The 16,034-nt window shown below is 46.4% G+C and overlaps 1 protein-coding gene across 3 annotated transcripts; it reads left to right on the forward strand.

Moving 5' to 3' along the window:
* The first annotated feature begins 635 nt into the window (after nt 1-635).
* On the forward strand, nt 636-12,751 carry rabggtb (Rab geranylgeranyltransferase subunit beta). Of its 3 annotated transcripts, none has more exons than XM_084139320.1 (10): nt 636-692; nt 1,173-1,280; nt 2,065-2,262; nt 2,545-2,650; nt 5,248-5,300; nt 9,341-9,451; nt 10,050-10,175; nt 10,358-10,507; nt 11,638-11,813; nt 12,599-12,751. In XM_084139320.1, the coding sequence occupies exons 1-9, from the start codon at nt 690-692 to the stop codon at nt 11,776-11,778; spliced, it is 996 nt and encodes a 331-aa protein (XP_083995446.1). In that variant the 5' UTR covers nt 636-689; the 3' UTR covers nt 11,779-11,813; nt 12,599-12,751. The 3 variants fall into 3 exon arrangements, with proteins under 3 accessions (XP_083995446.1, XP_083995447.1, XP_083995445.1); XM_084139321.1 differs by lacking the exon at nt 12,599-12,751 and adding an exon at nt 12,567-12,588; XM_084139319.1 differs by lacking the exon at nt 12,599-12,751 and having other exon boundaries at nt 11,638-12,022.
* Nucleotides 12,752-16,034: the final 3,283 nt, after the last annotated feature.

A 16,034-nucleotide genomic window follows, 5' to 3' on the forward strand; every position in this document is an offset into this window, starting at 1 on the left:
CTTTGCAAAATAACTTTTGGATGCAGCAGTTAGCTAGAATGCTAACGCTCATTGATATAGGCTGTAGCAAAAGCTAGCCAAAGAGCCATTTTACTGCTTGAAGTGTATAAAAAAAAAAAAAAAAAGTATAATGCAGTTGATTTGCGATGACATAAACATTATATTAAGCAGGGCATTCATACGAACCTTAAAATCCAATTATAATCCAAAAATTAGTGTGAAATGCACTCAGAAACAACATGTAAAAATAGGCTTTTTTTGCTGGCGCGCATCGCCCTCGTACGGCAATGTTTGCAAACACAGAAAGGAGTCTTAGAATAAATATCTTATCTGTTGTGTTTTGGAAAGTCCTGTTTGGTAAAATATTTTCACCCGTTTATTTTCACCCAGCGTTACACCTATTTACTCAAAGAAACACGTTTGACAGCACAGCACAAGCCCCCCCCCCCCCATTTCTAAAATGTATCTTATTAAATTTAGATTTTACCTCAACCTTAACCACACTGCTAATATAATGCCTAACCCTAACCTTTAAGACCAAAAACAGAATTTTCTATCGCCAATTTTGATTTTGTTGCTATGGAAGTTTGTGGAAAACGGTTACGCCCCGCCCTGTCTGTCGCGTTGGTGACGTAGACGTTTCATGACGCAACAATTCAGCGCCGGCAGATGATACGAAGATATCAAGGATGGTAACTTTAATGATGATTAAAAATGACTATTCTTCTTGCTGTAATTTGCCATAAATTAAACACAACTGATTTAGTTTGTTTTGTATTATCTGCTTGTACTTATAGAGGGATAAATATATTCCCTGTCGATGAAAGAAACCCAAGTCATAGCAAAATGATGGCTAACTAGCTAACTGTAACTGGTAGCACTGTCATTGTTTTTATCCAGAGCAGAGGAAATGGCCCGCTAGAAAATCAACTATGTTGTAGCAGCTGCTAATCTCTATCCAACGGCTCTTACTAGAGAAGAAAAAAACGAATGTTATCTTCTCAATCTGAATGTGTTATTCTGAGCAGCACTCAATGTATAATTTGCCCCACTGGTAGTTGCTAGCTAGCTACATAGTCAGTTTACTAGGCTAGCTAGCTGTATCTGTCTTCCTCGTCTTGTATCTGACTATGAAATAACAGTTAGCGACATTTCTCCCATTGTTATTGTAGGGGACCCAAGTGAAAGATGTAGTGATCAAGTCTGATGCCCCCAGTGCTCTACTGTTGGACAAGCATGCAGACTACATTGCTGCCTACGGCTCCAAGAAGGATGACTATGTGAGTACTGGATGTTATGCAGACATAATTTCACTGACTCCCGTCTGTGGTAGGAGAACAAGGATGTCTTTGATTAGACCAGTCATGGAAAGCATTGAAAACAAAAAACCCTGCACCTCTCCAAGACATGTTTGAGAAACCCTGCTCTTACTAGGTGGAGGTAGATAGCTATCTATGTTTCAATTGTTCATTTATATCCTTTGTCATCCCCTCTCTCCCTCAGGAGAACACGTTGTCAGAGTAGCTGAGGATGAGTGGATGTAGCTAGCTATCTGTGTGGTTCATCTGTCGTTCTTCAGGAGAACACGTTGTCAGCGTAGCTGAGGATGAGTGGATGTAGCTAGCTATCTGTGTGGTTCATGTGGTCCTCTGTAGCTCAGCTGGTAGAGCACGGCGCTTGTAACGCTAAGGTAGTGGGTTCGATCCCCGGGACCACCCATACACAAAAAAAAAAAAAATGTATGCACGCATGACTGTAAGTCGCTTTGGATAAAAGCGTCTGCTAAATGGCATATTATATATTATTATTATTATTATGTGTCGTTCATTTACATTTTACATTTTAGTCATTTAGCAGACGCTGTTATCCAGAGCGACTTACAGGAGCAATTAGGGTTAAGTGCCTTGCTCAAGGGCACATCGACAGATTTTTCACGTTGTCAGTGAACCTGTTTCATTTATTGATTGATTCCCTGTATCACCCCTCTGCCAGAAGTGGATGTAGCTATCTACTAGTTAACTGTGTCTCAGACAGTCATTGATATGCTCTGTCATCCCACCACAGGAGTACACCCTGTCAGAGTACCTGCGGATGTCAGGTATCTACTGGGGCCTGACGGTGATGGACTTGATGGGTCAGCTGACCAGGATGAACCAACAGGAGATCTCTGAGTTCATCAAGTCCTGTCAGCACGACTGTGGAGGGATCAGCGCCAGCGTCGGACACGACCCACACATCCTCTACACGCTCAGTGCTGTACAGGTATAATATGACATTACTTAAATTAACAATAACATCAGCGCCAGCATTGGACACCACCCACACCTGTAGTTCAGCACTGTAAAGGTGAGACATTACATAACACCACCCACACCTGTTCTATACACTCAGCACTGTAAAGGTCAGGCGGCTGGATACATAACATAACATTTTGTTTTTGGACAAGTTCAGAAAGTAACACTCGATATCATGCCTAGAAAACACAACCCTGGACATAACCTTACAGACATATAAACTACAAGCCATGTTGTCTGTCTCCCTCAGATCCTGTCATTGTATGATGGTGTGAATATGCTGGATGTGGACAAGGTAGTGGAGTACATCAGAGGACTGCAGCAGGACGATGGGTCATTCGCTGGAGACAAATGGGGTGAGTTTACTTTATGTCTGGGTTTCTGCACAAGATCAAGAGATGATAGTGGTGTGATGCATTGAAGATCATAGATACATTCAGCTTAATCTCAAATTATAAAATTAATCTAATCAAATCAGCCCTACTGCCTCTCAAGACCCCGATGGAGGACTCCATCTCTACTTATGGAATCCCAGTCGTTTCCCATTATAAATATTTGGGAGTAGATATATTTCCTTCCTTAGATAAAACCGTTGCCAGAAACTTTAACAGAACGCTCAAAACAATTAAATCCAACCTCAGTAGATGGAATAACATCCCAGTTACTTTAACCGGCAGAATATCTACTGTCAAAATGAAAACAGTGCATTCGGAAAGTATTTGCAAATAAAAATAAATAAAAAACAGAAATAATTAAATTAGTTTTCAAACCCTTTGCTATGAGATTCGAAAATTCAGCTCAGGTGCCTCCTGTTACCATTGATCATCCTTGAGATGTTTCTACAACTTGATTGTAGTCCACCTGTGGTAAATTCTATTGATTGGACATGATTTGGAAAGGCACACACCTGTCCAAATCATGGGAGAAACTCCCCAAATACAGGTGTGCCAAGCTTGTAGCGTCACACCCAAGAAGTCTCGAGGTTGTAATCGCTGCCAAAGGTGCTTCAACAAAGTACTGAGTAAAGGGTCTGAATACTTATGTAAATGTGATATTGGCGTAGGTTTTTTTTTTTACATTTGCAAAGATTTCTAAACACCAGTTTTTGCTTTGTCATCATTGGGGATTGTGTATAGATTGAGGAGCTAAAAAAAAACAATTTAATCAATTTTAGAATAAGGCTGTAACGTAACAAAATGTGGAAAAAGTCAAGGGGTCTGAATACTTTTCGAATGCACTGCTGAATTTCTGTAGTTCAATGCTTCCCATGGCTCCCCTTCTGGCTATTGGGATAAAATCCATATGGGAAGATAAACTATCCCGGATAAAATGTACAAAGAGGGGAAGACATATGTAGACTATACGTAGCATTTCGCCCCCTCTTAAATTGGTTTAGACATGATTCTTCTGCCCCTTGGCTGAGTATCGTGAGAAATATGGTGTCTCCTATTTCCCTGGAAGAGGTGGTCTTCACTGATATATCCCTTAAACAATGTAAACTGTGCTTTGGTCCTAATTGCGAACACAAAACTCTATTTACCGCAAAATGGAAAAAACTATATAACTGGAAATGAAAATGACCCATTCTACTTCACAATAACTCCTTGAGATCTGGAGGGCGACCTTTTGCATCACCAATAGTCTAAATGTGGAATCTGTAAGCTGTTGATATCATGGATAGTGATGGTTTGAGAACGTTATGAAAGATACTGACACGTTACCAGTCAAATCCATTTTTCTATATTTACAGCTTAGGTCAGTCCCTTGGGAAACCCAACTACCGACACATCCAATGATGGGATTTATAAATACATTATCTGGGCTCCCAACAGGACTGATCTCTATAATATGTAAACAACTTTTGGAAAGCTCATATTCTGAGCTAGACATTAAAGTATTGTCCATAGATCTAATTGATTCTCAACAACCTTTTAACTGGAACAGAATATGGGACAATATTACCTTGGCATCCTGTAATCTGAACCATCAATTTATACATGTTACGTTTATTCACAGACAGTATTTAACACCAAGGAAACGGTTTACGATGAAATTGGCCCCAACTCCCAACCGTTCACTGTGTCCCCTAAATCAGGTGGGCACATTCCTCCTCATTCCTCCTGAGTGGCGCAGTGGTCTTAGGCACTGCATCGCAGTGCTAACTGTGCCACTAGAGATCCTGGTTCGAATCCAGGCTCTGTCGCAGCCGGCCGCGACCGGGAGACTCATGGGCGGCGCACAATTGGCCCAGCGTCGTCCAGGGTAGGGGAGGGAATGGCCGGCAGGGATGTAGCTCAGTTGGTAGAGCATGGCGTTTGCAACGCCAGGGTTGTGGGTTTGATTCCCACGGGGGGCCAGTATAATTTTTTTTTTTTTAAATGTATTCACTAACTGTAAGTCGCTCTGGATAAGAGCGTCTGCTAAATGACTAAAATGTAAATGTAAAATGAGTGGCCTGCAGTTCAATGCTTCTGGGACAAAGTTACAACGTTCAGTTTGAAATGCATGAATGTAAATATTCAATGATTTGCATCTATTATGTTACTTAACGAGGACATCCCCTTGAATCTCTCAATCAATCAGTGACGGTTATTGCTGGCAGGCAGGCTGGGAGGCATGGTTTCTGGGTGGGGAGGGAGGATGGGGCATGAAGGGGGGGATGGGTTGGGGTTATCTTTGTATGCATTTCTTTTATTGTTTTTGTACCTGACATAAAAAGTTGGTCACAAAAAAAGAGATGAAAGTGGTGGTCCTGGCAGAGTCTGTTGTTGTTGCTGATGTCTGTAAGCAGGAAGTCACCCCACTGGCAGGAAGTCACCCCACTGGCAGGAAGTCACCCCACTGGCAGGAAGTCACCCCACTGGCAGGAAGTCACCCCACTGTGTATCATGATGCCATATTGCTGAGTCTGCCTTTAACCTAACCCTTCTGTCTTCATCTACTGTCTCTACAGGGGAGATAGACACACGATTCTCTTTCTGTGCTGTAGCAACACTCGCATTGCTGGTACGGCTCAAATTAAAATCTGTCATATTGTCTTTGGTTACTAGCTAACAGATTTATACTGTTTACTTTTACACCAGAATGCAATGCATATTGTTGTTTTTTCCCTGTATTATTATTATTATTATTATTATAATAATTTATTTAACTTGTATAGCGCTTTTTGTTACAGAAAATTATCTCAAAGCGCATAAAAAGAAAAACAAACATCAAATTGAAAATTAGATGGTAGAGATGGAGATTGCATGTCTCTATTTGTCTTTGGATGAAAGGCTGAGAGATAGATTGGAAAGGAGTGTAGAGGGGGAGGGAAGGAGGGAAGGAGGGGGGGAGGGAGGGAGGGAGGGAGGGAGGGAAGGGAGGGAAGGAGGGAGGGAGGGGAGGGAAGGAGGGAAGGAAGGAGGGAGGGAGGGAGGGAGGGAGGGAGGGAGGGGGTATCGATGGTCCAGCCAGAGAGAAACAAAGACAATTGTTGTTTCTTTCCTGTATGTACAGCACATTGCATATTGTTGTTTCTTTCCTGTATGTAACGTTACAGTACATTGCAACAAGTGCTTAGTTTGTATACAACAGTAGTTAACTGTTTGACCAACATGTTGTTCTGTACAGTACTATGTATCATTAGTTTGTATCAAATCAAATTGTATTTGCCACGTGCGCCGAATACAACAGGTGTAGACATTACCGTTAAATGCTTACTTACAGCCCTTAACCAACAATGCATTTATTTAAAAAGTAAAATAAAAACAATAACAACAACAAAAAAGTGTTGAGAAAAAAAGAGCAGAAGTAAAATAAAATAACAGTAGGGAGGCTATATATACAGGGCGGTACCGGTGCAGAGTCAATGTCCGGGGGCACCGGGGCATGTGGGTAGAGTTAAAGTGACTATGCATAAATAATTAACAGAGTAGCAGCAGCGTAAAAAGGATGGGGTGGGGGGGCAGTGCAAATAGTCTGGGTAGCCATGATTAGCTGTTCAGGATTCTTATGGCTTGGGGGTAGAAGCTGTTGAGAAGCCTTTTGGACCTAGACTTGGCGCTCCGGTACCGCTTGCCGTGCGGTAGCAGAGAGAACAGTCTATGACTAGGGTGGCTGGAGTCTTTGACAATTTTGAGGGCCTTCATCTGACACCGCCTGGTATAGAGGTCCTGGATGGCAGGAAGCTTGACCCCAGTGATGTACTGGGCCGTACGCACTACCCTCTGTAGTGCCTTGCGGTCAGAGGCCAAGCAGTTGCCATACCAGGCGGTGATGCAACCAGTCAGGATGCTCTCGATGGTGCAGCTGTATAACTTTTTGAGGATCTGAGGACCCATGCCAAACTTTTTCAGTCTCCTGAGGGGGAATAGGCTTTGTCGTGCCCTCTTCACGACTGTCTTGGTGTGTTTGGACCATGATAGTTCGTTGGTGATGTGGACACCAAGGAACTTGAAGCTCTCAACCTGTTCCACTACAGCCCTGTCGATGAGAATGGGGGCGTGCTCAGTCCTCATTTTTTCCCTGTAGTCCACAATCATCTCCTTTGTCTTGGTCACGTTGAGGGAGAGGTTGTTGTCCTGGCACCACACGGCCAGGTCTCTGACCTCCTCCCTATAGGCTGTCTCATCTTTGTCGGTGATCAGTTCTACCAATGTTGTGTCGTCAGCAAACTTAATGATGGTGTTGGAGTCGTGCCTGGCCATGCAGTCATAGGTGAACAGGGAGTACAGGAGGGGACTGAGCACGCACCCCTGAGGGGCCCCTGTGTTGAGGATCAGCGTGGCGGATGTGTTGTTACCTACCCTTACCACCTGGGGGCGGCCCGTCAGGAAGTCCAGGATCCAGTTGCAGAGGGAGGTGTTTAGTCCCAGGGTCCTTAGCTTAGTGATGAGCTTAGAGGGCACTATGGTGTTGAACGCTGAGCTGTAGTCAATGAATAGCATTCTCACGTAGGTGTTCCTCTTGTCCAGGTGGGAAAGGGCAGTGTGGAGTGCAATAGAGAGTGCATCATCTGTGGATCTGTTGGGGTGGTATGCAAATTGGAGTGGGTCTAGGGTTTCTGGGATAATGGGATAATGGTGTTGATGTGAGCCATGACCAGCCTTTCAAAGCACTTCATGGCTACAGACGTCAGTGCTACGGGTCGGTACTCATTTAGGCAGGTTATCTTAGTGTCCTTGGGCACAGGGACTATGGTGGTCTGCTTGAAACATGTTGGTATTACAGACTCAGTCAGGGACAGGTTGAAAATGTCAGTGAAGACACTTGCCAGTTGGTCAGCACATGCTCGGAGTACACGTCCTGGTAATCCGTCTGGCCCTGCGGCCTTGTGAATGTTGACCTGCTTAAAAGTCTTACTCACATCGGCTACGGAGAGCATGATCACATAGTCATCCGGAACAGCTGGTGCTCTCATGCATGTGTCAGTGTTGCTTGCCTCGAAGCGAGCATAGAAGTGGTTTAGCTCGTCTGGTAGGCTTGTGTCACTGGGCAGCTCGCGGCTGCGCTTTCCTTTGTAGTCTGTAATTGTTTTCAAGCCCTGCCACATCCGACAGGCGTCAGAGCCGGTGTAGTACGATTCAATCTTAGTCCTGTATTGACTCTTTGCCTGTTTGATGGTTCGTCGGAGGGCATAGCGGGATTTCTTATAAGCGTCCGGGTTAGAGTCCAGTTCCTTGAAACCGGCAGCTCTACCCTTTAGCTCAGTGCGGATGTTGCCTGTAATCCATGGCTTCTGGTTGGGATATGTACGTACGGTCACTGTGGGGACGACGTCATCGATGCACTTATTGATGAAGCCAGTGACTGATGTGGTGTACTCCTCAATGCTATCTGAAGAATCCCGGAACATGTTCCAGTCTGTGCTAGCAAAACAGTCCTGTAGCTTAGCATCTGCGTCATCTGACCACTTTTTTATTAACCGAGTCACTGGTGCTTCCTGCTTTAGTTTTTGCTTATAAGCAGGAATCAGGAGGATAGAGTTATGGTCAGATTTGCCAAATGGAGGGCGAGGGAGAGCTTTGTTTGCGTCTCTGTATGTGGAGTAAAGGTGGTCTAGAGTTTTTTTTCCTCTGGTTGCACATTTAACATGCTGGTAGAAATGAGGTAGAACGGATGTAAGTTTCCCTGCATTAAAGTCCCCGGCCACTATGAGCGCTGCCTCTGGATGAGCGTTTTCCTGTCTGCTTATGGCCTTATACAGCTCGTTGAGTGCAATCTTAGTGCCAGCATCGGTTTGTGGTGGTAAATAGACAGCTATGAAAAATATAGATAACTCTCTTGGTAAATAGTGTGGTCTACAGTTTATCATGAGATACTCTACCTAAGGCGAGCAAAACCTTGAGACTTCCTTAGTATTTGATTTTATGCACCAGCTGTTGTTTACAAATATACACAGACCGCCACCCCTTGTCTTAACGGAGTCAGCCGTTCTATCCTGCCGATGTAGCGTATAGCCCGCCAGCTGTATGTTATCCATGTCATCGTTCAGCCACGACTCGGTGAAACATAAGATATTACAGTTTTTAATGTCCCGTTGGTAGGATAACCGTAATCTTAAGTCATCAAATTTTTTTTCAAATGATTGAAGATTGGCTAATAGGATTGATGGGAGCGGCAGTTTACTCGCTCGCCGTCGGATCCTTACAAGGCACCCCGACCTACGTCCACGATATCTCTGTCTCTTTCTCCTGCGAATGATGGGGGTTTGGGCCTTGTCGGGTGTCTGTAGGATATCCTTCGCGTCTGACTCGTTGAAGAAAAAATCTTAGTCCAAAACAAGGTGAGTAATCGCTGTCCTGATATCCAGAAGCTCTTTTTGGTTATAAGAGACGGTGACAGAAACATTATGTACAAAATAAATTACAAATAACGCGAAAAAACACACATAATAGTACAATTGGTTAGAGGGCTGTAAAACGGCAGCCATCTTCTCCGGCGCCACTTCTAGTGGTTAACAGTTTGACCAACATGTTGTTCTGTACAGTGCTATGTATCATTAGTTTGTATACAACAGTAGTTAACAGTTTGACCAACATGTTGTTTGGTCTGTGTGTCTGCAGGGTAAGTTGGATGCCATCAACATGGACAAAGCTGTAGAGTTTGTTCTGTCCTGTATGAACTTTGATGGCGGGTTTGGCTGCAGACCAGGATCAGAGTCTCATGCTGGACAGGTATGCAGGGTTCAGCTATTGGTTCTGCTACTGTGTTACTGTCATGCATTTAGAAAAATCTATTTGAGCCATTGTTCCATAATTTCATTTATTTCCTCCCTCCCATATTTTCCTTGGCTGCTACTCTCCTCTCTCTCATCCTCTCTTTCCTTCTCTCTCCTCCTCTCTTCTCTCCTCCCTCCTCTTCTCTCTCCTCCTCTCTTCTCTCCTCCCTCCTCCTCTCTTCTCTCCTCCCTCCTCTTCTCTCTCCTCCTCTCTTCTCCCCTCTCTTCTCTTCTCTCCTCATCTCTTCTCCCCTCTCATCTCCTCTCCTCTCCTCTCCTCTCCTCTCCTCTCCTCTCCTCTCCTCTCCTCTCCTCTCCTCTCTTTTCCCCTCATCTCTCCTCTCTTCTCGCCTCTTCCCTCTTCTCTCCTCTCTTCTGTGGTCCTCTGTAGCTCAATTGGTAGAGTATGGCGCTTGTAACGCCAGGGTAGTGGGTTCGATCCCCGGGACCACCCATACGAAAAATGTATGCACACATGACTGTAAGTCTCTTTGGATAAAAGTGTCTGCTAAATGGCATTTATTTTCTTATTTTCTTCTCCCCTCCCCTCGTAGATCTACTGTTGTACAGGGTTCCTGTCTATAACAGGCCAGTTACACCAGGTGAATGCCGACCTGCTGGGCTGGTGGCTCTGTGAGAGACAGCTTCCCTCAGGAGGTCTGAACGGACGCCCTGAGAAAGTAGGGGCTTGGGGTTGATTTGGTCATTAATATCATATATATTCACTGTTCTATTTAATTCTGTCCATTTGGGATTCAGCACAAGGCCTCTAGCTTATTGACAGAAGTTCAGTGTGGTGAAACATACTTCTAGATTCCCTACCCTCATTGCTGGTCTCATTGTCCCCTCCTCCCTCGGCTAGCTGCCTGATGTATGTTACTCGTGGTGGGTGCTGGCCTCCCTGAAGATCATTGGTAGGATCCACTGGATAGACAAGTCCAAGCTGAGGTCCTTTATTTTGGCCTGTCAGGATGAGGAGACAGGGGGCTTCGCTGACCGACCAGGAGACATGGTGAGATCATAATATCATCATCATCATCATCGTCTCGGTTAACCCAGAACCCAGGATGTAGCAGGTAGGAAGGGGGGTGTAACAGGATGTAGCAGGTAGGAAGGGGGGTGTAACAGGATGTAGCAGGTAGGAAGGGGGGTGTAACAGGATGTAGCAGGTAGGAAGGGGGGTGTAACAGGATGTAGCAGGTAGGAAGGGGGGTGTAACAGGATGTAGCAGGTAGGAAGGGGGGGTGTAACAGGATGTAGCAGGTAGGAAGGGGGGTGTAACAGGATGTAGCAGGTAGGAAGGGGGGTGTAACAGGATGTAGCAGGTAGGAAGGGGGGTGTAACAGGATGTAGCAGGTAGGAAGGGGGGTGTAACAGGATGTAGCAGGTAGGAAGGGGGGGTGTAACAGGATGTAGCAGGTAGGAAGGGGGGGTGTAACAGGATGTAGCAGGTAGGAAGGGGGGGTGTAACAGGATGTAGCAGGTAGGAAGGGGGGTGTAACAGGATGTAGCAGGTAGGAAGGGGGGTGTAACAGGATGTAGCAGGTAGGAAGGGGGGTGTAACAGGATGTAGCAGGTAGGAAGGGGGGTGTAACAGGATGTAGCAGGTAGGAAGGGGGGTGTAACAGGATGTAGCAGGTAGGAAGGGGGGTGTAACAGGATGTAGCAGGTAGGAAGGGGGAGTGTAACAGGATGTAGCAGGTAGGAAGGGGGGTGTAACAGGATGTAGCAGGTAGGAAGGGGGGGGGTGTAACAGGATGTAGCAGGTAGGAAGGGGGAGTGTAACAGGATGTAGCAGGTAGGAAGGGGGGTGTAACAGGATGTAGCAGGTAGGAAGGGGGGGTGTAACAGGATGTAGAAGGTAGGAAGGGGGGGTGTAACAGGATGTAGAAGGTAGGAAGTGGGGGGTGTAACAGGATGTAGAAAAGGGGGTGTGGCAGGTGGTAAGTGGTGTGGGGTTTTAGCACGTAGGAGGGGGGTTGGGTTAGCAGGTAGGAAGGGGGGGGGCTACGCTCACATGATGTTTAAACCTTGTCTGACACCTGGAGACTCATGTTAGCTCCCAGTGCTAATGGCTAGATTTGAGCTAGCTAGGTTCATGTTTCTGTCCTCACCCGCGCTCTCCTCTCGCTCCTTCTCCAGGTGGACCCATTCCATACTCTGTTTGGAGTAGCAGGTCTGTCTCTCCTGGGAGAGGGCCAGATAAAGGACGTTAATCCTGTTCTCTGTATGCCTGAGGACGTGTTGGAGAGGATCGGCCTGCATCCCGACCTCCTTAGCTAGCTCTTCACACATCTACACACCAGGGGCGTGGCCAGGTCACATCTACACACCAGGGGCGTGGCCAGGTCACATCTACACACACCAGGGGCGTGGCCAGGTCACATCTACACACACCAGGGGCGTGACCAGGTCACATCTACACACCAGGGGCGTGGCCAGGTCACATCTACACACCAGGGGCGTGGCCAGGTCACATCTACACACCAGGGGCGTGGCCAGGTCACGTCTACACACCAGGGGCGTGGCCAGGTCATGTCTACACACACCAGGGGCGTGGCCAGGTCACATCTACATTTACATTTACGTCATTTAGCAGACGCTCTTATCCAGAGCGACTTACAAATTGGTGCATTCACTTTATAGCCAGTGGGATAACCACTTTACAATAAAAAAATGTTTGGGGGGGGGGGGTAGAAGGATTACTTTATCCTATCCCAGGTATTCCTTAAAGAGGTGGGGTTTCAAATGTCTCCGGAAGGTGGTCAGTGACTCTGCTGTCCTGGCGTCGTGAGGGAGCTTGTTCCACCATTGGGGTGCCAGAGCAGCGAACAGTTTTGACTGGGCTGAGCGGGAACTATGCTATCTACACACACCAGGGGCGTGGCCAGGTCACATCTACACCCCAGGGGCGTGGCCAGGTCACATCTACACCCCAGGGGCGTGGCCAGGTCACATCTACACCCCAGGGGCGTGGCCAGGTCATGTCTACACACCAGGGGCGTGGCCAGGTCATGTCTACACACCAGGGGCGTGGCCAGGTCATGTCTACACACCAGGGGTGTGGCCAGGTCTCATCTACACACACCAGGGGTGTGGCCAGGTCTCATCTACACACACCAGGGGCGTGGCCAGGTCTCATCTACACACACCAGGGGCGTGGCCAGGTCTCATCTACACACACCAGGGGCGTGGCCAGGTCACACAAAACAACAGACAATATCTGAATTAACTGAACTGACCCCCACCCTGCACCCCGCCATCACCCCTCCACCTCCCCACCCCTCCACCTCCCCACCCTCCACCCCTCCACCCCTCCACCTCCCCACCCCTCCACCTCCCCACCCTCCACCCCTCCACCTCCCCACCCCTCCACCTCCCCACCCTCCACCCCTCCACCTCCCCACCCTCCACCCCTCCACCTCCCCACCCCTCCACCTCCCCACCCTCCACCCCTCCACCTCCCCACCCTCCACCCCTCCACCTCCCCACCCCTCCACCTCCCCACCCTGCACCTCCCCACCTCCCCACCCCTCCACCTCCCCACCCTGCACCACTCCACCTCACCACCCTCCACCTCCCCCTCAAAATGTACGTATTTCTCGTGGGAAAATGGTGTCGCATCCCTCCAATAGAGTTCCAGACTCTTCTAGAATCTATGCCGAGGTGCACTGAAGCCGTTCTGGCTGCTGGTGGCCCAACGCCCTGTTAAGACACTGTATGTTGGCGTTTCCTTTATTCTGGCGGTTAGCTGTGTATCGTAATGAATTCAGGTGAATGTGCAGCTTCAGTGTTATAGAGGTGTGCGCTGGGTTAGGGATTTGGATGATCTAATCCTAGGATACCATCTAGTATCATCAAACCTTTGGCGCTAACATTTCATATCCAAATCTCATCATTCATGGAGAGTTACTGAATAGCTCTAAATCGTATTTAAATCTTCTCAGTCTTAATCTGGGATCCTTAAATTGTTTTGTTTTTTTCAGAGGTAGTCTGTGGGTTCGTCTCAAATGCCACCCTATTCCCTACACAGTGGACTCTCTTTGACCAGGGCCCATAGGACCTTAGTCAACAGTAGTGCACTACATAGGGCCTTAGTCAACAGTAGTGCACTACATAGGACCTTAGTCAACAGTAGTGCACTACATAGGACCTTAGTCAACAGTACTGCACTACATAGGACCTTAGTCAACAGTAGTTCACTACATAGGACCTTAGTCAACAGTAGTGCACTACATAGGACCTTAGTCAACAGTAGTGCACTACATAGGACCTTAGTCAACAGTAGTGCACTACATAGGGCCTTAGTCAACAGTAGTGCACTACATAGGACCTTAGTCAACAGTAGTGCACTACATAGGACCTTAGTCAACAGTAGTGCACTACATAGGACCTTAGTCAACAGTAGTGCACTACATAGGACCTTAGTCAACAGTAGTGCACTACATAGGACCTTAGTCAACAGTAGTGCACTACATAGGACCTTAGTCAACAGTAGTGCACTACATAGGGCCTTAGTCAACAGTAGTGCACTACATAGGACCTTAGTCAACAGTAGTGCACTACATAGGACCTTAGTCAACAGTAGTGCACTACATAGGGCCTTAGTCAACAGTAGTGCACTACATAGGACCTTAGTCAACAGTAGTGCACTACATAGGACCTTAGTCAACAGTAGTGCACTACATAGGGCCTTAGTCAACAGTAGTGCACTACATAGGACCTTAGTCAACAGTAGTGCACTACATAGGGAATGGGGTGGCATTTGAGAAGCACTCTTTATTAAGCGATAATCACTTTTAACATGTGCATTTATTAGATCTTAGTTTTGTTTTGCTGAGAACCATATTGAGTTGGGTTCTTAATGTTATATGTGGTGTCAACTTGTTGCACTGTTGTTACCTGAAAAGGCTTGGCGTCAATTCCATTTTCAATTCAGTCAATTCAGGAAGTAGACTGAAATTCAATTTTTTTTAATCATAGATAATAGAATCATTGAGGAAAATTGGAATGTGAATTTCAGTTTACTTCTAGAATTGACTGAATTGAAATGGAATTGACCCCAACCCTATACCTGAATGAGATCCACCTGTCCTCGTGTTATGGAATGGTGAATATTACACTGCTATGTGACCACATCTATCTACTCACCTGCAACAACATCTGTGTGTTAACTCATCTTGTAGTGGGCAATAAATACATTGATTCAAGGGCGAAGTTGTGGTGAAGATATTGGGGGGGGCACGAACAGTACACAGGGGACTGGGGGGACATTTAAAACCTGTTTCCTGCAATTCTACACAGTTTGCCATGACTTATTATGCCTCTCCAGAGGGGTATATAGTGGGGTATTCTGAGGGGTATTCTGAGGGGTATATGGAAGGCTATATAGTGGGGTATTCTGAGGGGTATATGGAAGGGTATATAGTGGGGTATTCTGAGGGGTATATGGAAGGGTATATAGTGGGGTATTCTGAGGGGTATATGGAAGGCTATATAGTGGGGTATTCTGAGGGGTATATGGAAGGCTATATAGAGGGGTATTCTGAGGGGTATGTGGAAGGCTATATAGAGGGGTATTCTGAGGGGTATATGGAAGGCTATATAGTGGGGTATTCTGAGGGGTATGTGGAAGGCTATATAGAGGGGTATTCTGAGGGGTATATGGAAGGCTATATAGAGGGGTATATGGAAGGCTATATAGAGGGGTATTCTGAGGGGTATATGGAAGGCTATATAGAGGGGTATTCTGAGGGGTATATGGAAGGCTATATAGTGGGGTATATTTAAGCAATAAGGCCTTAGGGGGTGTGGTATATGGCCAATATACCACAGCTAAGGGCTGTTCTTAAGCGCGACGCAACGCAGAGCATTGACTGTCTCTACTGTCCCTCTATAACAATAAGGAGGTGTGGTAGGTAGGTAGCTGACTGTCTCTACTGTCCCTCTATAACAATAAGGAGGTGTGGTAGGTAGGTAGCTGACTGTCTCTACTGTCCCTCTATAACAATAAGGAGGTGTGGTAGGTAGGTAGCTGACTGTCTCTACTGTCCCTCTATAACAATAAGGAGGTGTGGTAGGTAGGTAGCTGACTGTCTCTACTGTCCCTCTATAACAATAAGGAGGTGTGGTAGGTAGGTAGCTGACTGTCTCTACTGTCCCTCTATAACCATAAGGAGGTGTGGTAGGTAGGTAGCTGACTGTCTCTACTGTCCCTCTATAACAATAAGGAGGTGTGGTAGGTAGGTAGCTGACTGTCTCTACTGTCCCTCTATAACAATAAGGAGGTGTGGTAGGTAGGTAGCTGACTGTCTCTACTGTCCCTCTATAACAATAAGGAGGTGTGGTAGGTAGGTAGCTGACTGTCTCTACTGTCCCTCTATAACAATAAGGAGGTGTGGTAGGTAGGTAGCTGACTGTCTCTACTGTCCCTCTATAACAATAAGGAGGTGTGGTAGGTAGGTAGCTGACTGTCTACTGTCCCTCTATAACAATAAGGAGGTGTGGTAGGTAGGTAGCTGACTGTCTCTACTGTCCCT

This window comes from Coregonus lavaretus (assembly GCF_964263955.1).
Source record: "Coregonus lavaretus genome assembly, chromosome: 23".
NCBI classification, from domain to species: Eukaryota; Metazoa; Chordata; class Actinopteri; order Salmoniformes; family Salmonidae; genus Coregonus; species Coregonus lavaretus.